Source organism: Balaenoptera borealis, assembly GCF_965194805.1.
Source record: "Balaenoptera borealis genome assembly, chromosome: 1".
NCBI lineage: Eukaryota > Metazoa > Chordata > Mammalia > Artiodactyla > Balaenopteridae > Balaenoptera > Balaenoptera borealis.
Genome location: NC_138860.1, coordinates 115,789,520 through 115,811,566, shown reverse-complemented (window position 1 = coordinate 115,811,566; position 22,047 = coordinate 115,789,520). Strand labels below are relative to the sequence as shown.

The window sequence follows — 22,047 nt, the reverse complement described above, 5'->3', positions numbered from 1 at the left end:
TGTTGTTAAACCTATAATAAAAAATATAAATAATTCTTTTGAAAGGCATTGGTTTCACCAAGTTGTTGTACAGTTAAATCACTCCATAAATTTTTCTTTTCTTCCAGTGTGAACAGATTAACACGCTTTTATTAAGCAATCTCTGAATATATGTAGGAAGAATAGTACCCCAATACTCTTCAGTTCTGCTGCTTAGGGTTACTCCATGAGGGAACAAGCCATTTTTTTTTTTTTTTGAGTATAATTGCTTTACAATGGTGTGTTAGTTTCTGCTTTATAACAAAGTGAATCAGTTATACATATACATATATCCCCATATCTCCTCCTTCTTGCATCTCCCTCCCTCCCACCCTCCCTATCCCACCCCTCTAGGTGGACACAGAGCACCCAGCTGATCTCCCTGTGCTATGCGGCTGCTTCCCACTAGCTATCTATTTTACATTTGGTAGTGTATATATATCCATGCCACTCTCTCACTTCGTCCCAGCTTACCCTTCCCACTCCCTGTGTCCTCAAGTCCATTCTCTACATCTGCGTCTTTATTCCTGTCCTGCCCCTAGGTTCGTCAGAACCATTTTTTTTTTTTTTAGACTCCATATATTTGTGTTAGCATACGGTATTTGTTTTTCTCTTTCTGACTCACTTCACTGTGTATGACAGACTCTAGGTCCACCCACCTCACTACAAGTAACTCTATTTCGTTTCTTTTTATGGCTCAGTGATATTCCATTGTATATATGTGCCACATCTTCTTTATCCGTTCATCTGTCGATGGACACTTAGGTTGCTTCCATATCCTGGCTATTGTAAATAGAGCTGCAATGAACATTCTGGTACATGACTCTTTTTGAATTATGGTTTTCTCAGGGTATATGCCCAGTAGTGGGATTGCTGGGTCGTATGGTAGTTCTATTTTTAGTATTTTAAGGAGCCTCCATACTGTTCTCCATAGTGGCTGTATCAATTTACATTCCCACCAACAGTGCAAGAGGGTTCCCTTTCCTCCACACCCTGTCCAGCATTTATTGTTTGTAGATTTTTTGATGATAGCCATTCTGACTGGTGTGAGGTGATACCTCGTAGTTTTGATTTGCGTTTCTCTAATGATTAGTGATGTTGAGCATCCTTTCATGTGTTTTTTGGCAATCTGTATATCTTCTTTGGAGAAATGTCTAATAAGGTCTTCTGCCCATTTTTGGATTGGGTTGTTTGTTTTTTTGATATTGAGTTGCATGAGCTGCTTGTAAATTTTGGAGGTTAATCCTTTGTCATTTGCTTCATTTGCAAATATTTTCTCCCATTCTGAGGGTTGTCTTTTCGTCTTGGTTATGGTTTCCTTTGCTGTGCAAACTTTTAAGTTTCATTAGGTCCCATTTGTTTATTTTTGTTTTTATTTCCATTTCTCTAGGAGGTGAGTCAAAAAGGATCTTGCTGTGATTTATGTCATAGAGTGTTCTGCCTGTTTTCCTCTAAGAGTTTGATAGTGTCTGGCCTTACATTTAGGTCTTTAATCCAGTTTGAGTTTATTTTTGTGTATGGTGTTAGGGAGTGTTCTAATTTCATTCTTTTACATGTAGCTGTCCAGTTTTCCCAGCACCACTTATTGAAGAACCTGTCTTTTCCCCACTGTATATTCTTGCCTCCTTTATCAAAAATAAGGTGACCTTATGTGCGTGGGTTAATCTCTGGGCTTTCTATCCTGTACCATTGATCTATATTTCTGTTTTTGTGCCAGTACCATACTCTCTTGATTACTGTAGCTTTGTAGTATAGTCTGAAGTCCAGGAGCCTGATTCCTCCAGCTCGGTTTTTCTTTCTCAAGATTGCTTAGGCTATTCGGGATTTTTTGTGTTTCCATACGAATTTTGAAATTTTTTGTTCTAGTTCTATGGAAAATGCCATTGGTAGTTTGCTAGGGATTGCATGGAATCTGTAGATTGCTTTGGGTAGTATAGTCATTTTCACAATGTTGATTCTTCCAATCCAAGAACATGGTATATCTCTCCATCTGTTTGTGTCGTCTTTAATTTCTTTCATCAGTGTCTTATAGTTTGCTGTATACAGGTAGTTTGTCTCCTTAGGTAGGTTTATTCCTAGGTATTTTATTCTTTTTGTTGCAGTGGTAAATGGGAGTGTTTCCTTAATTTCTCTTTAAGATTCTTCATCATTAATGTATAGGAATGCAAGAGATTTCTGTGCATTAATTTTGTATCCTGCTACTTTACCAAATTCGTTGATTAGCTCTAGTAGTTTTCTGGTAGCATCCTTAGGATTCTCTATGTATAGTATCATGTCATCTGCAAACAGTGACAGCTTTACTTCTTTTCCGATTTGGATTCCTTTTATTTCTTTTTCTTCTCTGATTGCTGTGGCTAAAACTTCTAAAACTATGTTGAATAATAGTGGTGAGAGTGGGCAACCTTGTCTTGTTCCTGATCTTAGTGGAAATGGTTTCAGTTTTTCACCATTGAGGACGATGTTGGCTGTGGGTTTGTCATATATGGCCTTTATTATGTTGAGGTAAGTTCCCTCTGTGTCTACTTTCTGGAGGCTTTTTATCACAAATGGGTGTTGAATTTTGTCGATAGCTTTCTCTGCATCTATTGAGATGATCATATGGTTTTTCTCCTTCACTTTATTAATATGGTGTATCACATTGATTGATTTGCATATATTGAAGAATCCTTGCATTCGTGGGATAAACCCCACTTGATCATGGTGTATGATCCTTTTAATGTGCTGTTGGATTCTTTTTGCTAGTATTTTGTTGGGGATTTTTGCATCTATGTTCATCTGTGATATTGGCCTGTAGTTTTCTTTCTTTGTGACATCTTTGTCTGGTTTTGGTATCAGGGTGATGGTGGCCTCGTAGAATGAGTTTGGGAGTGTTCCTCCCTCTGCAATATTTAGGAAGAGTTTGAGAAGGATAGGTGTTAGCTCTTCTCTAAATGTTTGATAGAATTTGCCTGTGAAGCCATCTGGTCCTGGGCGTTTGTTTGTTGGAAGATTTTTAATCACAGTTTCAATTTCAGTGCTTGTAATTGGTCTGTTCATATTTTCTATTTCTTCCTGGTTCAGTCTCGGAGGGTTGTGCATTTCTAAGGATTTGTCCACTTCTTCCAGGTTTCCATTTTATTGGCATATAGTTGCTTGTAGTAATCTCTCATGATCCTTTGTATTTCTGCAGTGTCAGTTGTTACTTCTCCTTTTTCATTTCTAATTCTATTGATTTGAGGCTTCTCCCTTTTTTTCTTGATGAGTCTGGTTAATGGTTTATCAATTTTGTTTATCTTCTCAAAGAACCAGCTTTTAGTTTTATTTATCTTTGCTATAGATTCCTTCATTTCTTTTTCATTTATTTCTGATCTTATCTTTATGATTTATTTCCTTCTGCTAACTTTGGGGTTATTTTTTTCTTCTTTCTCTAATTGCTTTAGGTGTAAGGTTACTTTGTTTATTTGAGATTTTTTTTGTTTTTTAAGGTAGGATTGTATTGCTATAAACTTCCCTGTTAGAACTGCTTTTGCTGCATCCCATAAGTTTTGGGTCATCGTGTTTTCATTTTCATTTGTTTCTAGGTATTTTTTGATTTCCTCTTTGAACTCTTCAGTGATCTCTTGGTTATTAAGTAGTGTATTGTTTATCCTCCATGTGTTTGTATTTTTTACAGATTTTTTCCTGTAATTCATATCTTGTCTCATAGCATTGTGGTCAGAAAAGATACTTGATACAATTTCAATTTTCTTAAATTTACCAAGGCTTGATTGGTGACCCAAGATATGATCTGTCCTGGAGAATGTTCCATGAGCACTTGAGAAGAAAGTGTATTCTGTTGTTTTGGATGGAATGTCCTATAAATATCAATTAAGTCCATCTTGTTTAATGTATCATTTAAAGCTTGTGTTTCCTTATTTATTTTCATTTTGGATGATCTGTCCATTGTTGAAAGTGGGCTGTTAAAATCCCCTACTATGATTGTGTTACTGTCGATCTCCCCTTTTATGGCTGTTAGTATTTGCCTTATGTATTGAGGTGCGCCTATGTTGGGTGCATAAATATTTACAATTGTTATATCTTCTTGGATTGATCCCTTGATCATTATGTAGTGTCCTTTTTTTTCTCTTGTAATAGTCTTTGTTTTAAAGTCTATTTTGTCTGATATGAGAATTGCTACTCCAGCTTTCTTTTGATTTCCATTTGCATGGAATATCTTTTTCCATCCCCTCACTTTCAGTCTGTATGTGTCCCTAGGTCTGAAGCGTGTCTCTTGTAGACAGCATATATATGGGTCTTGTTTTTGTATCCATTCAGCCAGTCTGTCTTTTGGTTGGAGCATTTAATCCATTTACATTTAAGGTAATTATCGATATGTATGTTCCTATTACCATTTTCTTAATTGTTTTGGGTTTGTTATTGTAGGTCTTTTCCTTCTCTTGTGTTTCCTGCCTAGAGAAGTTCCTTTAGCATTTGTTGTAAAGCTGGTTTGGTGGTGCTGAATTCTCTTACCTTTTGCTGGTCTGTAAAGGTTTTAATTTCTCCGTCAAATCTGAATGAGATCCTTGCTGGGTAGGGTAATCTCGGTTGTAGGTTTTTCCCCTTCATCACTTTAAATATGTCCTGCCACTCCCTTCTGGCTTGCAGAGTTTCTGCTGAAAGATCAGCTGTTAACCTTATGGCGATTCCCTTGTATGTTATTTGTTGTTTTTCCCTTGCTGCTTTTAATATTTTTTCTTTGTATTTAGTTTTTGATAATTTGATTAGTATGTGTCTTGGCGTGTTTCTCCTTGGATTTATCCTGTATGGGACTCTCTGTGTTTCCTGGACTTGATTGACTATTTCCTTTCGCATATTAAGGAAGTTTTCAACTATAATCTCTTCAAATATTTTCTCAGTCCCTTTCTTTTTCTCTTCTTCTTCTGGGACCCATATAATTCGAATGTTGGTGTGTTTAATGTTGTCCCAGAGGTCTCTGAGACTGTCCTCAATTCTTTTCATTCTTCTTTCTTTATTCTGCTCTGCAGTAGTTATTTCCACTATTTTATCTTCCAGGTCACTTACCTGTTTTTCTGCCTCAGTTATTCTGCTATTGATCCCTTCTAGAGAATTTTTATTTTATTTATTGTGTTGTTCATCATTGTTTGTTGGCTCTTTAGTTCTTCTAGGTCCTTGTTAAACATTTCTTGTATTTTCTCCATTCTAGTTCCAAGATTTTGGATCATCTTTACTATCATTATTCTGAATTCTTTTTCAGGTAGACTGCCTATTTCCTCTTCATTTGTTAAGTCTGGTGGGTTTTTTTGCTCCTTTATCTGCTGTGTATTTCTCTGTCTTCTCATTTTGCTTAACTTACTGTGTTTGGGGTCTCCTTTTCGCAGGCTGCAGGTTCATAGTTCCCGTTGTTTTTGCTGTCTGCCCCCAGTGGCTAAGGTTGGTTCAGTGGGTTGTGTAGGCTTCCTAGTGGAGGGGGTTAGTGCCTGTGTTCTAGTGGATGAGGCTGAATCTTGTTTTTCTGGTGGGGAGGTCCGCATCCAGTGGTGTGTTTTGGGGTGTCTGTGACCTTATTATGATTTTAGGCAGCCTCTCTGCTAATGGGTGGGGTTGTGTTCCTGTCTTGCTAGTTGTTTGGCATAAGGTGTCCAGCACTGGAACTTGCTGGTCGTTGAGTGGAGCTGGGTCTTAGCGTTGAGATGGAGATCTCTGGGAGATTTTCGCTGTTTGATATTACATGGAGCTGGGAGGTCTCTTGTGCACCAATGTCCTGAACTTGGCTCTCCCACCTCAGTGGCACAGCCCTGACGCCTGGCTGGACCACCAAGAGCCTGTCATCCACATGGCTCAGAATAAAACGGAGAAAAAAAAGAAGGAAAGAAAGAAGATAAAATAAAATAAAATAAGATAAAATACAAAATAAAATACAAAATAAAATAAAATATAAAATAAAATAAAATAAAATATATAAAATAAAATAAATTAAATTAAAAAAATAAAATAAAATGTTATTAAAATAAAAAATAATTATTAATAAAAAATTTTTTAAGTAATCAAAAAAAAAAGAAAGAAAGAAAGAAAGACGAGAGCAACCAAACCAAAAAACAAATCCACCAATGATAACAAGCGCTAAAAACTATACTAAAAAAACAAAAAAAACAAAAAAACAGACAGACAGAACCCTAGGACAAATGGTAAAAGCAAAGCTATACAGACAAAATCACACACAGAAGCATATACATACACACTCACAAAAAGAGAAAAAGGGAAAAAATATATATATATTGCTCCCAAAGTCTACCTCCTCAATTTGGGATGATTTTTTGTCTAATCAGGTATTCCACAGATGCAGGGTACATCAAGTTGATTGTGGAGATTTAGTCCACTGCTCCTGAGGCTGCTGGGAGAGATTTCCCTTTCTCTTCTTTGTTCGTACAGCTCCTGGGGTTCAGCTTTGGATTTGGCCCCGCCTTTGCGTGTAGGTCGTCTGAGGACGTCTGTTCTTCACTCAGACAGAACGGGGTTAAAGGAGCAGCTGATTTGGGGGCTCTGGCTCACTCAGGCCGGGGGAAGGGAGGGGTTCAGATGCGGGGCGAGTCTGCGGTGGCAGAGGCTGGCATGATGTTGCAGCAGCCTGAGGCGCGCCGTGTGTTCTCCCGGGGCAGTTGTCCCTGGATCACGGGACCCTGGCAGTGATGGGCTGCACAGGCTCCCGGGAGGGGAGGTGTGGAGAGTGACCTGTGCTTGCACATAGGCTTCTTGGTGGTGACAGCAGCAGCCTTAGCGTCCCATGCCTATCTCTGGGGTCTGCGCTGATCGCCGCGGCTTGTGCCCGTCTCTGGAGCTCCTTTAAGCGGCACTCTTAATCCCTTCTCCTCGCGCACCAGGAAACAAAGAGGCAAGAAAAAGTCTCTTGCCTGTTCGGCAGGTCCAGACCTTTTCCTGGACTCCATCCTGGCTAGCTGTGGCGCACTAGCCCCCTTCAGGCTCTGTTCACGCAGCCAACCCCAGTCCTCTCCCTGGGATCCGACCGAAGCCCGAGCCTCAGCTCCCAGCCCCCGCCCACCCCAGCGGGTGAGCAGACAAGCCTCTCGGGCTGGTGAGTGCTGGTCAGCGCCGATCCTCTGTGTGGGAATCTCTCCGCCCTCCGCATCCCTGTGGCTGCGCTCTCCTCCGTGGCTCTGAAGCTCCCCCCTCTGCCACCCGCAGTCTCCGCCCGCGAAGGGGCTTCCTAGTGTGTGGAAACCTTTCCTCCTTCACAGCTCCCTCCCACTGGTGCGGGTCCCGTCCCTATTCTTTTGTCTCTGTTTTTCCTTTTTTCTTTTGCCCTACCCAGGTACGTGGGGAGTTTCTTGCCTTTTGGGCGGACTGAGGTCTTCTGCCAGCATTCAGTAGGTGTTCTGTAGGAGTTGTTCCACATGTAGATGTATTTACGATGTATTCGTGGGGAGGAAGGTGATCTCCATGTCTTACTCTTCCGCCATCTTGAAGCTCCTCCTGACCACTCCATACATTTTTGAAAGTCGTGGCTGATTAAATTGTCAGCGGGCCATGAATTATCTAAATGTATAAGCAGGTTAACAGCTTTCTGTAGTTCAGTGTTAACTTTAAGATCATTGGTACCTTTGACACCAAGTTTACTGACTTCTTGATTGTGTCTAAAAGGGAGACTAGGTATTAGTATCAGACATATTTTGTCTTGAAGGGTACTTGGTAGCATATGAAAAGTCTTATGCTGAAGATAGTTTATGGCCAAAGTACAATGGTGTCTTTGGCTGTGTTGTCTCAGAAGTGTGATAGCCAGCAGTTGTGGAGCATCCTCCAGGCCATAATGATGACCGTGACACCTTTGAATGGGTAAGGACCACTTTCATCAGAACTATGAAGAGACTTACCTGCTAAGGATGTGGAGAAACTGGAACTCAGAAGACAGTGACCAGAGAGATGAAAAGTTCCCCTCTGATGGGATAGTGTATCCTAATTATAGGAAGTATTGGGGAGGGAAGGGAGAGAGAATAGTCCACAATATTGGTCTTTGAATATTTGGAAGACATTACATAGGAAAGAAGGCTTACTGGGAGTAGCTGCAAGTGTTAGAGCTCGGACAAGCAGGAGAAGATTTCTCATCTTTCCTCAGAAAGCTGTCCAAAGACTGAATGAACATTTGAGAAGGGAGAAGTGATTTTCTTATTAATAAAACTGTCCAGATATAAATTGTTAACCACTTGGTAGGAATATTGTTAAAGGGAATTAAGGATTCATGTTTCATATAGGGATTTAACTAATTTCAAGGTTCCTTCTTGAAACCTTAAGGTTCTCATGAGTCTATGAAGTAGACCAAAATATTTATAAAAATTAGAAAATAAAACATCAGACCTGCTGCATAAATACTTAGATGTGCATATACTCAGAAACGTGAGTTGATTCCTCCATTTGGAATGGAGGTTGGTAAAGATTCCTGAAAGAACAGTTTTTAAAGACTTCTTTTTTTTTTTTTAAACATCTTTATTGGAGTATAATTGCTTTACAATGGTGTGTTAGTTTCTGCTTTATAACAAAGTGAATCAGCTATACATATACATATATCCCCATATCTCCTCCCTCTTGCATCTCCCTCCCACCCTCCCTATCCCACCTGTCTAGGTGGACACAAAGCATGGAGCTGATCTCTCTGTGCTATGCGGCTGCTTCCCACTAGCTATCTATTTTACATTTGGTAGTGTATATATAAGACTCTTCTTTTTTAAAGACTTGGGCAGTGTGTCAGGTTTATAGATGGAGGCAACAAATACTAACTCTGGGGTTAAGCAGAAAAGACATTTATTGAAAGGCTGTCATGTATCTCATATTATCACTGAAAAGGCTGAAGAATGAAGCTTGGAAAACAATCAAGCACAAAGTTAGATAGCAAAAGAAATGCAGCCAAAATCATAGTAGAAAAGTAAAATGAAGAAGATACCTTGACACTGACCATACCAGCACTGGGCACCAATGCTACCCTGAAAATGCTGCTGCTGCTACTGTGGCCCTTGCCCTCCCACAAAATCGGTTCTTCATGGTTTCTGCTTCTTTGTGACACAAGGTCCACATCTGAGCACCTGATAGAGCTTAAGAATGCTCACACTCGAGCTGTAAGTTATCTGGGAACACAAGGATCTTGTGTTTTCAATTCCTCTAGTTTGAAGTGGGCTCTGCTTCCCACCAAGAGTCCCACCAAGATAAGGTAGGGAATTCTCAGGACATAGAAGATGTGGGGCAGCCCCCCAAATGACAGACATTCACTGAGAGGGCACTCCAGAATTTACTCCACTGAATAGTAATAAGTTTTATCACCAAAAAAATTAAACATTTTTTAGCATATTTTTGCTGCAGGATTCCTCAGAGACTTTAACCTATGAACATGCATTGTGCTTCTCCAAGAGGGAGATATGGTGTGCAACGTTTGCCACACATAGTTGAGCAAGGCGTTCTTTTCCATGGTAATTCTTGGGAAGAGTGTTCCTGAGAACATTGACTGGGGAAATGTGAAAGGATAGAGGTCATGCCCAGAGGATTGCAACAGGCATCAGCAGATGTAATAAGAGATGAGAGCCTTTAGAAGGTGGGTCAGGGTGGAGAGTGCCTTGAATTCTACCAGTCTAGTTCAGGTTTGAGTCATTGGATAGTAGCTGAGGTGAGGCTTGAGCCTGAAGGTGCTAGTTAGCCTGAATCAGTACCTTCAAAGGAGGCTCTGGTTGTAGCATACACAAGGGTTGGGAGAGGACAATCAAGAAACAAAACCCTGTGGAAAGGTTTAATCATTATGATTTAGAAGTAGGAATATAGATTAAGAGACTGTTGTATCTGAAAGGAACACTCTGGGTCATTGGTCCTGAGGTCAGCAAACTACAGCCTGGGAGCCAGATCCTCCCACAGCCTGACCTAAGAATGGCTTTTACATTTTTAAGTGGTTGGGGGAAAAAATCAAAAGAATAATAATAATATTTCATCACATATGAAAATTATATGAAATTCAAATTTCAGTGTCCATGAATAAGTTGCATTGTTCTCCTTAGTGGGCCTGTATTACGAAGAAATTGTACTCAATTGTGTTATTGTATTTTTAATTACATCACTTAAATGTATGAAATTTTTTCTCTCTTGTTATTATAAGTACCTACATAATATTTTCAGTTTTGCCACTTGCCCTGCAAAACCTAAAATATTTACTGTTCCGCCCCTTTAGAGAAGAACTTTGCCAATCTCTGTTCTAGTCCACTGCCTTCACTTTGCTGATACTGAAACTGAGGCTCAGAGCAATTTGCCTGAGGTCCGACGCTTCCCAGTGATGGATCTGGGATGGAACCCATGTTCCGGCTCCTGCTCTAGTGCTCTTTCTCCTACAGCTCAGATGCATCAGTCCAAATGATGTTCCACGGGAAGCAGCGGTGTGTGTAGATGATGGGAGAGCAAGAGGCAGCGTCCACCTCTATCCAGTGCCGAAGTGTAATCGGATGATGATGGTGTTGAATGTGACGGAGAAGCACAGGAAAGGGGGAGGATTTAATAACCTCCCTCAAATCTTAAAAACCACTCCAGTTTACACCTAGGTCTTCCAGTTTCTCCATTTCTGCATTTAATGCAACTCAAAGACTTTAGCCCAGAAGGTGAATAATGTAGAAATTCCTTCTGCAGATCATTTATGTGGCAATGCTCCTTGTTGGTTTTGGTATTACCACTTAGATATGGAAATATTCAGCTTTGCTTCTTGAAATGATTGGATTTTATAGATTCAGGTTGACATGTTCCGAGATAGCATGTGTCAATGGCCAGAAAGATAGGAAATCTGACACCAAAAAGAATTCTGAAATGAGGCCCCAGCCTCTGAGAAACAGTGGAATATTTAATTATCAGTGTCAGCCATGAATATAGGATGAGAACCATCCTTCCTTGGATGTTCTGGGGGCTTCAATACATTTTGTTGAAAGTATTTGGTTGCCAGAGAATTCTAGGATATAGAGTGATAATGTAACCATAGTGAGTTTTTTCTTCAGTTTATTTCATAGTTTATTAAATATATGTAATACAGTTTATTCTATAAAACCATTCTGTTTATATAGTTTATCATCTGATAGTCTGTAAACATTTCTTTTGATTTTTTGAGAAGAAATCAGTGGTCCACTGGGGAAATTTTTTCCTTTCTGGCTCATGTATTATATGGTTTAAGAAAGAGCATGCTAAATGAATTCAGTATAAATAAATGCTATCTAAACATTTTTTAAAAATTTATTGGCTCAGGCAAAATTTGTAAGTCGATTTTTCAAGATAAAACTGCCGACTTGAAAGAAAGTCTTGAGTCTCTAACACAGCTGCCCAGCCTCCTTTAGCAAAATTGAATTCCAGTACGTGAGTTAAGGCCCTGTGCTTGAGCTGGGTGACGATGCTGGGAGAAAGCCCCTGAGACGATACTTACCGCTCCGGAAATGTGCCACTAACCACGGTCCTTAACTCACTTTTACGACACAACTGAGGGGCCAACCCCAGAGGCTCGCTCTCATTGCCTGGGGAAATCCCTCGCCTGTACTCTGGGGGCTGAGAAGAAGCTAAAATCACAAATTCAAAGAGATGAAAGAAGATGGGTGAGACATGGTAGTGTTGACAGCCAGACAGAAAAAGAATGAGGACAACGGCTTTAGGGTCTTCACTCAATAGGAAATCAGTGCAATCAAGCAAGGCACCTGCTGGGGCCTGGAAGCTGAATGAGGAAGGGAGATTGGGATTCCTTGATGCAGCCCTGGTTAAGGCACTCTTCTTCCTAACAGCCATTGTAGACTAATGATTTCTATAATTGTTTCATACTTCTCTCCCCCGTTAGACCAGTGCTTCTCAAATGGGAGCAACTTTACCCTGCGGAAGACATTAGTCTAGAGACATCTTTAGTCGTCACAGCTAGAGAGGGGAGTGGCACTGGCATCTAGTAGGTAGAGGCCAGAGATGCTGCTAAACATTCCACAATGCACAGGACAGCCCCACAAAAAGAATTATCCCACCCCAAATGTCAACAGTGCCAAGGTTGAGAGACCCTGCGTGGATCTTAAAGACCCATCTGTCTTGCTCAGCCCTTTATCCCCAACGCCTAGCTGGGAACCTGGCACAAAACGAGGCTCCCAGCAGGCATTCACTGAATACAGGTGAGCCAAGTCTTCCCTCTTCCCAGCCTCTTTGCCTAAGTCACTCCTTTTGCACCAGCAGGCACTCTCAACCCTGAGCACATTGCACAGGACTGATCATTCCCTCCACTTGTACGTCACTGACACTACTTTTGAGCTGCAGATAATCTCTAATCAGAGGGAGGTTACATTTCTTCTGTCTCTCATCTCTCTGTCGTATCTCTATACTGAAATTGACATATCTATGGTTTTGCATCTGCATTCTTAAGAAGGAATGAAATAAAAGGGTAGATATTTTCCTTTGCTTATACCTAGTATTTTGGTGTAGAATGATGAGCTATAATGCATGGCTGACTTAGCAACAGTGATCATTAGATTTATTTTCAAGGATAGCCAGTACTGAGTGTATATGTGGGTGATGGAGAAGGCACTTTCCAACATAATGAGCATTTTTGAATGCAATTTGACCAATTTTTTTATGCTGTATAGGGAATGTTTATCCTTTTGAAGAGACAGTTCTGGAAGGCCCCGGAAGTTCCAGCAGAGAACTGGCTCAGTGGGGCTACACTAGCCCATCAGAGGAGCAGATTGAAATCTGCAGCGCCCCTTTCATCCCTGTTTCTAACAAAGCCACTTCCGGAACAAAGGAGCCTACATTGTTTCATAGTTGCAAAGATGCCTGGTCCAGGCCTATATAAATATGGGGAATGTTACAGGATGGGGTGCATGCAATCCAGCTCTTCCTGGAGCGCACTTGCCCATCAGTGGCAGGATGAGAGCTGAGGACATTGAGTGTGCTCAGCCCTTCTCTGGGTGTCTTTCCCCAATAAACCCTATTTCATATACACACTGTGGCTCCCTTAGAAACTCAAATGCAACCTTCCCACCAAATAGGGGAGCAGTTCAGTTGAGCAGCTGTAGGAGTTGACCTAATTGCAGGCTATTTATCGTATTTTAAATGATTTCTCTGTGTCCTTTGACTTAATTGAAACTCTCAGAGAGCAGGAAGAAGAGTAAATACTCGTGAGTGTGTATGTAGAGGGGAATGAAATGTGCATGTATAGATTGTCATATCTTGCATAGATTGTATATCTATAGATTGTGTATCTATATCTATTGTATATCTGTAGATTGTATATCTATATCTATAGATTGTCATATCCTGTATAGATTGTATAGATTGTCATATCTTCTTGTCTCTACTCCTGTCAGCTTTTTTTTTTTAACAGAATAAAGTTTTCAGTCTCTACTGTGAAACCCTAAAAAATAGCCTTGTGTGGGTTCTCGGGATGTTTTTGAGGTTATAGCTCATTATCCCACACAGTAAACTCGTTATGAGGACTCTTGAGATCCCTGATTTCTGACTAGGACTCAAGAGTAATTAGGCTTCTCCTCAGTCACTGGTTTGTTTTTTATCTCCGGGAAAATGAGTATGTAACCGATAAGGTTTCCTTTGAGAATTGAGAGTTGCTTGTTTGAATGTTCAGAGCCAAATCTGTTGCCCAGCCATATACAGCAGGGGTTTATAGAAGTTCATGGTAGCCTCAATCCTGACTCCATGTCAGGATGTCCGTATTTCTCCTTTATCTTTCCCATCTACTTCAAGTGTATCATCATTGTTATATGTACCTCTGTAAAATGTTTTGGGGAAAAGGTAGGGGTATAAATAAATAGATGTATTATGGTAGGCCATCAAAAACCAGTTTTACTGGCTTCTTTTTTTCCCTTTCCAGATTGAGATGCTACCAGATGGGCTGTTTCAGTGCAAAAAGCTGCAGTGTTTACTTTTGGGGAAAAATAGCCTGATGAGCTTGTCCCCTCACGTGGGTGAGCTGGCGAACCTTACTCACCTGGAGCTCATTGGTAATTACCTGGAAACACTTCCTCCTGAGCTGGAAGGATGTCAGTCCCTCAAACGGAGCTGTCTGATTGTCGAGGAGAATTTGCTCAATACTCTTCCTCCCCCTGTAACAGAACGTTTGCAGACATGCTTAGATAAATGTTGACCTAAAGAGGAAAATAATTTTTAAAAGTACACTCCAGGGCTTTATCTGAGAACTCAGTTTTCCTAAGTTATAAAGGTGAACAATGGATAATTATGACTAACTATAACCAAATGTCTTATTAAAGCAACTCAGTGTCTATCCCTAAATTAAACAGGTAAAAAGTATTAACACTGAACTAAAGTTTTGTGAATAATTGATCTTTAACTTATGGAAATAAAAGAAGTACGCTTGGAGGGTGGAATGGGGACATGAAATTATTGAATCTCTAGATTGCAGTTTGTATCTTTTGAAGATTAGGTATTACTTATTTGCATACTTGTTTTAACTGACTTCCTGTTTTGATATTTATCACCTAGACCATAAACTCATCAACATAAATTCCCTTGATGTACACTGAGCACTGTCTTTGATTTATGGTCTTAAATATTTTTAGGCAGGGTACATTGTGCTAGGCAGAATTCCTTCTGGCTTAATTTTTACTTCCTGTCCCAGCTTGTTTTGAGTCTTCCTCCATCTGATTTTCTCTTGACAACAATGATGAACCCTGAGAAAGTGCCTGCCTTTGGCCTTTGCATAGAACAGGAGCAGAGTTCTTAGGACATGTCACCCTCGGGGCATCCTAAAAATTAATGTATGCTCAAATTTTTTCTTGTATATCATCAAAGCCTTTTTTATTTGCTAATGATTTTTATATTAAATGTAAAACATACAAATATTTTTTATTGTATAATCTTGGATTCAAAATCTGTGAGAATAATTTTTGTAAGGTACAGAGAACACATCCTTTTCTTTAAGAATTTACTATTAATATACTTGGTTTTGGCTGCTTATGATTCTCATATTTGTGCACATTCTGTTCCAAAATGTTTTTGTACTCTGCAACTAATTACTTTTGGATAACGAAAGCCTTGTGTTTCATGCCCTAAAATATTTGGGGGGTTTCCTTGTAAGAGGATGGCCACATCATCTACCTCTCTCTTCCCTAGTGCTGTGCTATTGTACGGGTACAATTCTTAATTACTTCAAAAACTGTGATGGAGGGGAGAGGTGCAGATTTGGATCTTTAAAACTGATTTTAAAGCGTTCTGTGGAAATTAAGTAAGAGTTAAGCAAAATACTTTCTTCTCCATCTGCATGATCTCTAGATAGGATTATAATGTAAAACACTCAGCTTAAAATTCAGTGCTTAAAATGAGTTCTCAAAGCTCACAAAGAAATAGACCTGGTTAACAAATCCATCTCATGCCTTTGTCTAACTTTTCTGGAATACATTTTGCTCTTTTTTATAAAGAGCTTTGTGTTTGGCTTTTTATTATCATGCATATTATAAAATGAATAAAATCGACTGACTCATTTTGGGGAAATGTACATTTTCAATGTGTTTTTCTCTAATGGGTCTAGGCATTGTGATGCCGTCTCATTTTGGATGTAACTATGAAGTAATCTATTAACTGCACCTAGACAAAACTGGAAAACACTATGGGTAAAGAGTACTGTAAACATGGAATTGTGTTGTATGGTATGTTTTTTCTTGCTTTGTCCCTTCCAGAAAGATGAAAGTGAGTCTAAGTTATGGCAAAATGTAGCTTCCCTCACCTGCCACACACCCCTGGACTAACATTCAGAGAAAAGAATTGTTCACATCAAATGAAATTTGAGTAATAGCTATAAAAAATATAAAACACCAAAAGCTGCCTAAAACATTATTGTTTATTCTGAATGAGAAAGAACAGTGTAAAAATGCAATTCTTACCAAAACTTGCCTTTAGTCAGAACATTCAAGTTCTCAGGGAGCCAGGCATAACTGATGAAACTTTCTTGTAGGATTTCAGAAAACGGATTCTGACTATATCTAGAGTTTTGTGTTATTTTCAATCTTTTTAATGTTGAGTTCATTGTCATTTTAATGTTTCACGTCTCTGTTGCACAATAGAATTGTCATGTGTACCGATTCCAGTGTTGGATAGGATTATCTTATGTTTGGAACATGAATATGATACATGGAAATACGTTTAAATGTTTTGGGCCATATAATTAGCCATAATGTGTATGAAAAATCTTACCCCCTTCTATAAGGAAGAGTTTTTAAAACAAATTTCAGATTTGCTACTATTCCCCTGACAAACTACAACTCCTCCCGGCTAGTCACCAGTTCTGTTCACCTGCATAAGTCACTAGCTAAACCTTCCTTATCACCCTTCTAAATTTCTATCAGGATCAATAAATGAGTTTTGTAAGCTTCTTTCCAAACACTAGGGTTTGGTTACTAATGCAAACTCTGTTGTTCTTGATGCCATAGTTTTTAAGTTTACTTTTTTATTTCAATCCTACACTCCAGTGTTTAGGTAACTTTTGAAATGATGTAGCACTGATGCCATGAACTCTGAAACCACCACTTAACACACAAAACTATGGTGTTTGATGCCACCTTTACTGCAATGTTGGAGCAGATCTTCAATTTGGAAGAGGATTTTGAATGAAGAAAATGAAGTTTATTCAATTATAATTTTAAGACTTTAGTTGATGCTTGATTTCCAAGAATGTGTAGTGCATTTTCCAAAAAGTAAATATGGATGTTATTCAGAACAAAGTTGAAGGCTTATGCTAGCATTGGTTCATTTTATTTACCTTCACACACACAGATACACAATGATGAGCTTGCACACACACACGCCCCACGTATACAAAATGTAATTTATTAGTTTTGGATATGTTTAATATTTTTCCAAAGTTGTAAGAGGTTGTAGGTTAACGCTAGGATATTAATTATTTTTTATTCCTTACTTGTAATCATGGAGTATTCTATTCTCTTAGTTGTAATGTTAAAAGAAAACTAAATGCTCAAACTTGGTCAGCGACCTAAGTGGTTTTGAGCATTCCTTGTAAGGTGTAGTGTTCCTTCACTAACATACATCAGGGTATATCTGTGTGGCACATAGATACGGTGTTTTCATTCTTCATCCTCAGTCTTCATTTTTCCTCTGATATCACCATGTTTCACTGTCACTTAGCAAATGTTTGTGTTAAACAGGGTAAATAGAGATCCTCAAGGTCTCATTGTTGTGGCATAGCTCCAATGTGTGTGCTGTGGTGAGCTGCAGTGAGTTATCTGTGTAACATTATTGTTTGATAGTGAAAATATTTGTTTCTGTTCTTCAGGTGTCTCATGATTCAAATTTTGTATGTTGAACTAAAGTATTGCATAATATTGATGGGTTCAGAAACCATTAAAATAATCAAACAATTATTCTGTGGATTTATAGCTTTATTTCCTTGTATTTTCAATCACATGCTCTTTCCATCGTCACTTTCTCTTAGCATTGTCCCATCCACATAAGGTATTTTGTTTTCCCTCTCCACTCACCCATCTCCTTAAATTTATATAGTAACAAAATATATGTGTGCTAGAGAACTTGCGATAATACTTGAGCATGTATTTATTTGGGGGGAAGCCAGAGCCTATAATTATGCCTAATTGAGTAGTTCTACTTGACCCATCCCTGCAGTGTTTAGAGCTGATCCAGTGATCCCTCATCTGTACCAACAGCATGAGAATATAACCGTAAATCCACTTTGTTTTCAGGAACCGTATATTGCATCAGACTCTGTGTTTATTTCTTTCTGGAAACAAGAGGAAGGCTGGTGGGAGGGGGGAGGAGTTATTTTGCATCCTGGTTTGAATTATGAAGACATTATATACATGAAATGGCCTAAACTAGTAACTGTTGCAAAATGCCCTGGATATAATTATTTCTTATCTTCCGCTGGATATGAAAGCTGAAGCGGTAAAAAAACTGCAGTCCTATTTAATTGGTTTCTTCCTGTTTCTGGTCCATCACTTCTACATCCACTGGGAGCTATCTACTAAGTACCTTTGGTAATGGATTACATTCTCTCCAACTTTTTTTTTTTTATATGAACAATTTCATCAACCCTAAAGCATTAACATAGAACATATGAACCAAAGTACTGAGTTGAGCTTGCTTCTGGTTGAAATTAATTCATATTTAAATTTTGCATTTGACTTGTATAGTACACTACTGCTGGGAAAACAATTAGGAATGCCTGCTGCATGTTATATATTATGTCTAACAGAGATGGTGCAGTTTAAAAAATACAAAGGGGCATAGAATTAGAATGGATGTGTTTGTGTATATATGTGTTGTATATAAACCTAAATATTTATGCTTAAATATTTTAAAAACTCTTCAAATGTTTCACTCTCAGCAAAATAATGGGCCAATCCTGAGTAGAGACATTTTCTTTGGTTAGCTTCACAGTGAAGGCTAGCATTTGTTTTTTTGTCTTTGTCACATATTCTGAAACATGTACATAATTGGTTTTCGCTTCTGATAATGGATTACTAGAAAATGTGAGATTGTCTTGAGTTGAATGATTTTGGCCCTCAGGTTTACCATGTAAATCTGCATTTTGGTGGTAAATCCCTCTGCCTGAGATTCAGTAGGTTTTGGTAAACTTTACTGTTTTTAAAATAACTTTTGTGTAAAATAAAGATTCAATTTTTATAATAAATGGCAAATAAAAACAGATTCAGTATTGGAAGAAGTTGACTGGACTAATTGTACCTGTATACACGTATCAGTGCCCAAGTTCCAGAAGTGATTCCCTCCTCTTCCCAGGGTTTCCTGTGCAGTTGTACTGTTATATTGTTCACCAAATGATGGATTTTAGATTTACGTATGAATCTCATAACAGTAGTATGAGTTTTCAAAGTATGCTACAATGGCCACAAATTATCAAGTCCCTTAAAACTGTTGAATTGATCCTAGAGTACACTGGGGGGGAGTGTTGACGGTGTGGAATCTGTCACTCCTAATAAGTCCATCTGTCCAATAGTGTTCATCCTTGGGGACTGATGTTCACCAACCAACCCATCTCTCTCCCTCTCTTCTTGGCTCCTGTTTCTCCATCTACTGTTAGTTTCGCACTAGCATTGAATAGTGGACCAGGTAAATAAAAGGTAAAAAACTACAAGACAAGAGATGTTGTGAAGGTTTAGTAAAGGGAGAAAACACACGAATTATCAAGTAAACTAGGCACTTAATAGTTTGAACTTTTGGATAGAAGACTCTCTCTCTCAACCACCTACACAGTTTCAGGGACACATTAGAAAGCAGATAGTAAGAACTTTTTCTCTGCTGGAGGACAGAACTCGTTATAGACTGAACCAGATGATGAAGGAAACCAGATGGTCCTATTTTTCCCAGGAAATGCATACTTCAGGCAAGGCTTTCCCTCACCCTAAATGCCTCAGGAATGGGAAGATGTTGAGGGAACGAAGCCAGTGCCTGACCTAAGGCGTCACTGCAAGGTGCTTTGGGCACTGGGTCCTGTGCTAACAGGCCACGGGGCAGTCACCTGCCCCCATGAGCATGGGTGGCCCACGTTGTTCAGCACTCGCCTCCACTTTCCAAAATCACTTTTCAAACATGCTGTGAAGGGGGCCTGGCTGTGCAGACAGAGGCTGTGTCGGTGCCGTTGAGGCCACCGTTTGATGCCCTGGAGTTGCAGCTCATGTTTGGGTTTCTGACATGAGTCTGGATTCTCTGAAATCCAGGGTCCTAGCTTGTTTACTCTGTCCCTCTCATCTCCGAGGTCCAGAGGAAAGCAGTTTATCCAAAAGCACAAAGCCAGACCTTGAACTCAGCCTCATATTTACAGAGGAATGTCTATCTAATATGCCAACGAAGGATCAGAAAAAAGTCATTTTTCAACATGCGAAAAATGCAGTCATTTTTCGACTTGGAAAATACGAGTCTCTCTTCACCCTGTGTTGTCTCATCATGCTCTAGACAAGAGTTCTAAGTCTTGCCTCCTAAATACCAATGACTCTATAGAACTGCCTGTGTGCTGCTGAGAAGCTTTGCAAATTATTTCTTATAACAAATACCTTAAATTTTGTGTGCCTTTTTACACAGGCCTGTTGTTTATTCATTTAGGGCTCAGGCACATCGTTTTTTACTCTCTGCCTCCCTCTGCCGCTGAGATGAGAAGAAATCAAATAGAAGTTCGTCTGGTTTCCTATTTCCTCCCCTTTTATTCAGTTTCTCCTTGCCCTGCTTTTATAAAATGCAGCCCCGCCCCCCACCTAAGGTAAGATCTTGAGAATTCAGTGGCCTTCACTGAATCTCAGTGACTCCATCTCAAATGAGATGCACTTAGAAAACCCCATGCAGTGCCCGGCACCAGGACCAGACCAGACATGCAGGTGCCCTGGGCAGGTAACAATTTGTCACCCCTTTAAACATGCTTTGAATATTCATTCAATATGTACTTGGTAGAGATGGGGGAAACTGGTTTTCTATTAGTAAAAATCATGAACCTTTATGTCAGCTGTCTATTTCCTTCTCCAAAAGCAAAACTCTCACAAGAGTAAGGTAGAGCTTAAAGATGATTGAGCAGAGAAACAGGTGGAGGTAGGGGTCCTCATAGCATTTCTGTCAAACACTCCCAGTAGACAGTCTCTTTTCCCAGGCCTCATGAGCAGGCCTCTCAGCTGCTGGGTCTCCCCTCTCTTTTTCCCCCTCAGAGCATCCTACTCTTTTGGCCCTTCCCAGATCTCAGGCCCTACACCCTCCAGTCTCTCTCTCTCTCTCTCTGACTGGGCTGTTTAGCATTGTCCTAACCACATATTCCAAGCTTACACAAATCACCCTTTACTAAATCCCAACTTTGAGAGTATTAAATACCCATCACATCAAGGGAGATGTTTTAGTTTGTACCCATCGACATAGATGTCTTTCAAGGGGATTGCCCTGGCAGTCCAGTGGTTAAGACTTCGCCTTCCAATGCAGGGGGTGCTTCCAATGCAGGGGGTACGGGTTCGATCCCTGGTCGGGGAGCTAAGATCCCACACGCCTCGTGGCCAAGAAACCAAAACATAAAACAGAAGCAATACTGTAACAAATTCAATAAAGACTTTTAAAAAATGGTCCACATCAAAAAAATCTTTAAAAAAAAAAAAAATGTCTTTCAAATCACAATGTCCAGGGGAATGTGGTTGTCAGCTGGCGAGGCGTGCTTGCAACCTTAGGAACCTGAGGCAAATGGGATTATAGTAGGGAAAGGATGGTTTCTCAGCTACCTCACGTTGTGGTAACTTTATCAGAAGAGGAATAATCGATTTGGACCATTGTATATAACATGTTGAATAAAGTCAGAATGTATTTGAAAAAATAAACGTCTTTCAGTTATCAAGATTCTCCCTTCCTTCAAGGTGGTTTCCTGTCACAATCTTCAAATTCCAAATAACAGACTTATTCACTGTGCTGAATGGAAGTAGGACCAATTTGCATTCCTTAGGCTGGTAACCTAATGAATGGCATGTGAAAACCCGCGTTAACTGGTCCTGACCTATTACCAATTATTCCAATGATATTTGGTGCTCCTCGTAAATTAGTACCCAGGCAAATGTTTAAACACTGGGGAGACCAAATGCCACCTGTGTGAAGAGAGTTTCCTTCTAGTCTTTCCTTGAAGTGGGTTAGAATTCACATCCTTGTCTTATTGCCTCTATAGTATTTCATAAAGAAACTACTCAGATCATTATGGGGAGAAAAGAGCCATTCTGTCACCCTTTTCATAATAGACTGAACCAGTCTCAGGCAACTGCTCTGTGAAAAGGGAAATCCTGAAGAAGTAGCCAAGTGAAGGAGCATTGATTCAGTCTGCATTAAGAGGCCTGAGGGAAATTCGCTAGACCTGTGATAACCTGGGCAGAACAATACATCATAAGCCTCATTAATGGCTTCAAACTGAGGAAAGATAAAAATCTAATCATTTCATCACTGCTCCTTCAGCTTGGAGTCTGTCACCTCGGGAGAAACGTCGTATCGGGGGAAATACTTACAACAGTAACATTATTTACCTCCTGCTACAGGCTA

The 22,047-nt window shown here is 39.6% G+C and overlaps 1 protein-coding gene across 7 annotated transcripts in view; it reads left to right on the top strand.

Annotated features, from left to right (window-relative positions):
• The window catches only part of LRRC8B (leucine rich repeat containing 8 VRAC subunit B), a 73,422-nt gene extending 56,032 nt beyond the window's left edge, over positions 1-17,390 (top strand). For 6 of the 7 annotated variants that reach the window (XM_082384124.1, XM_082384119.1, XM_082384123.1 and 3 more), the window contains one exon: positions 12,627-13,864. In XM_082384124.1, the coding sequence (XP_082240250.1) occupies positions 12,627-12,920 (294 nt within the window). In that variant the 3' untranslated portion in view covers positions 12,921-13,864. The other variant, XM_082384125.1, reaches the window with a different exon arrangement.
• Positions 17,391-22,047: the final 4,657 nt, after the last annotated feature.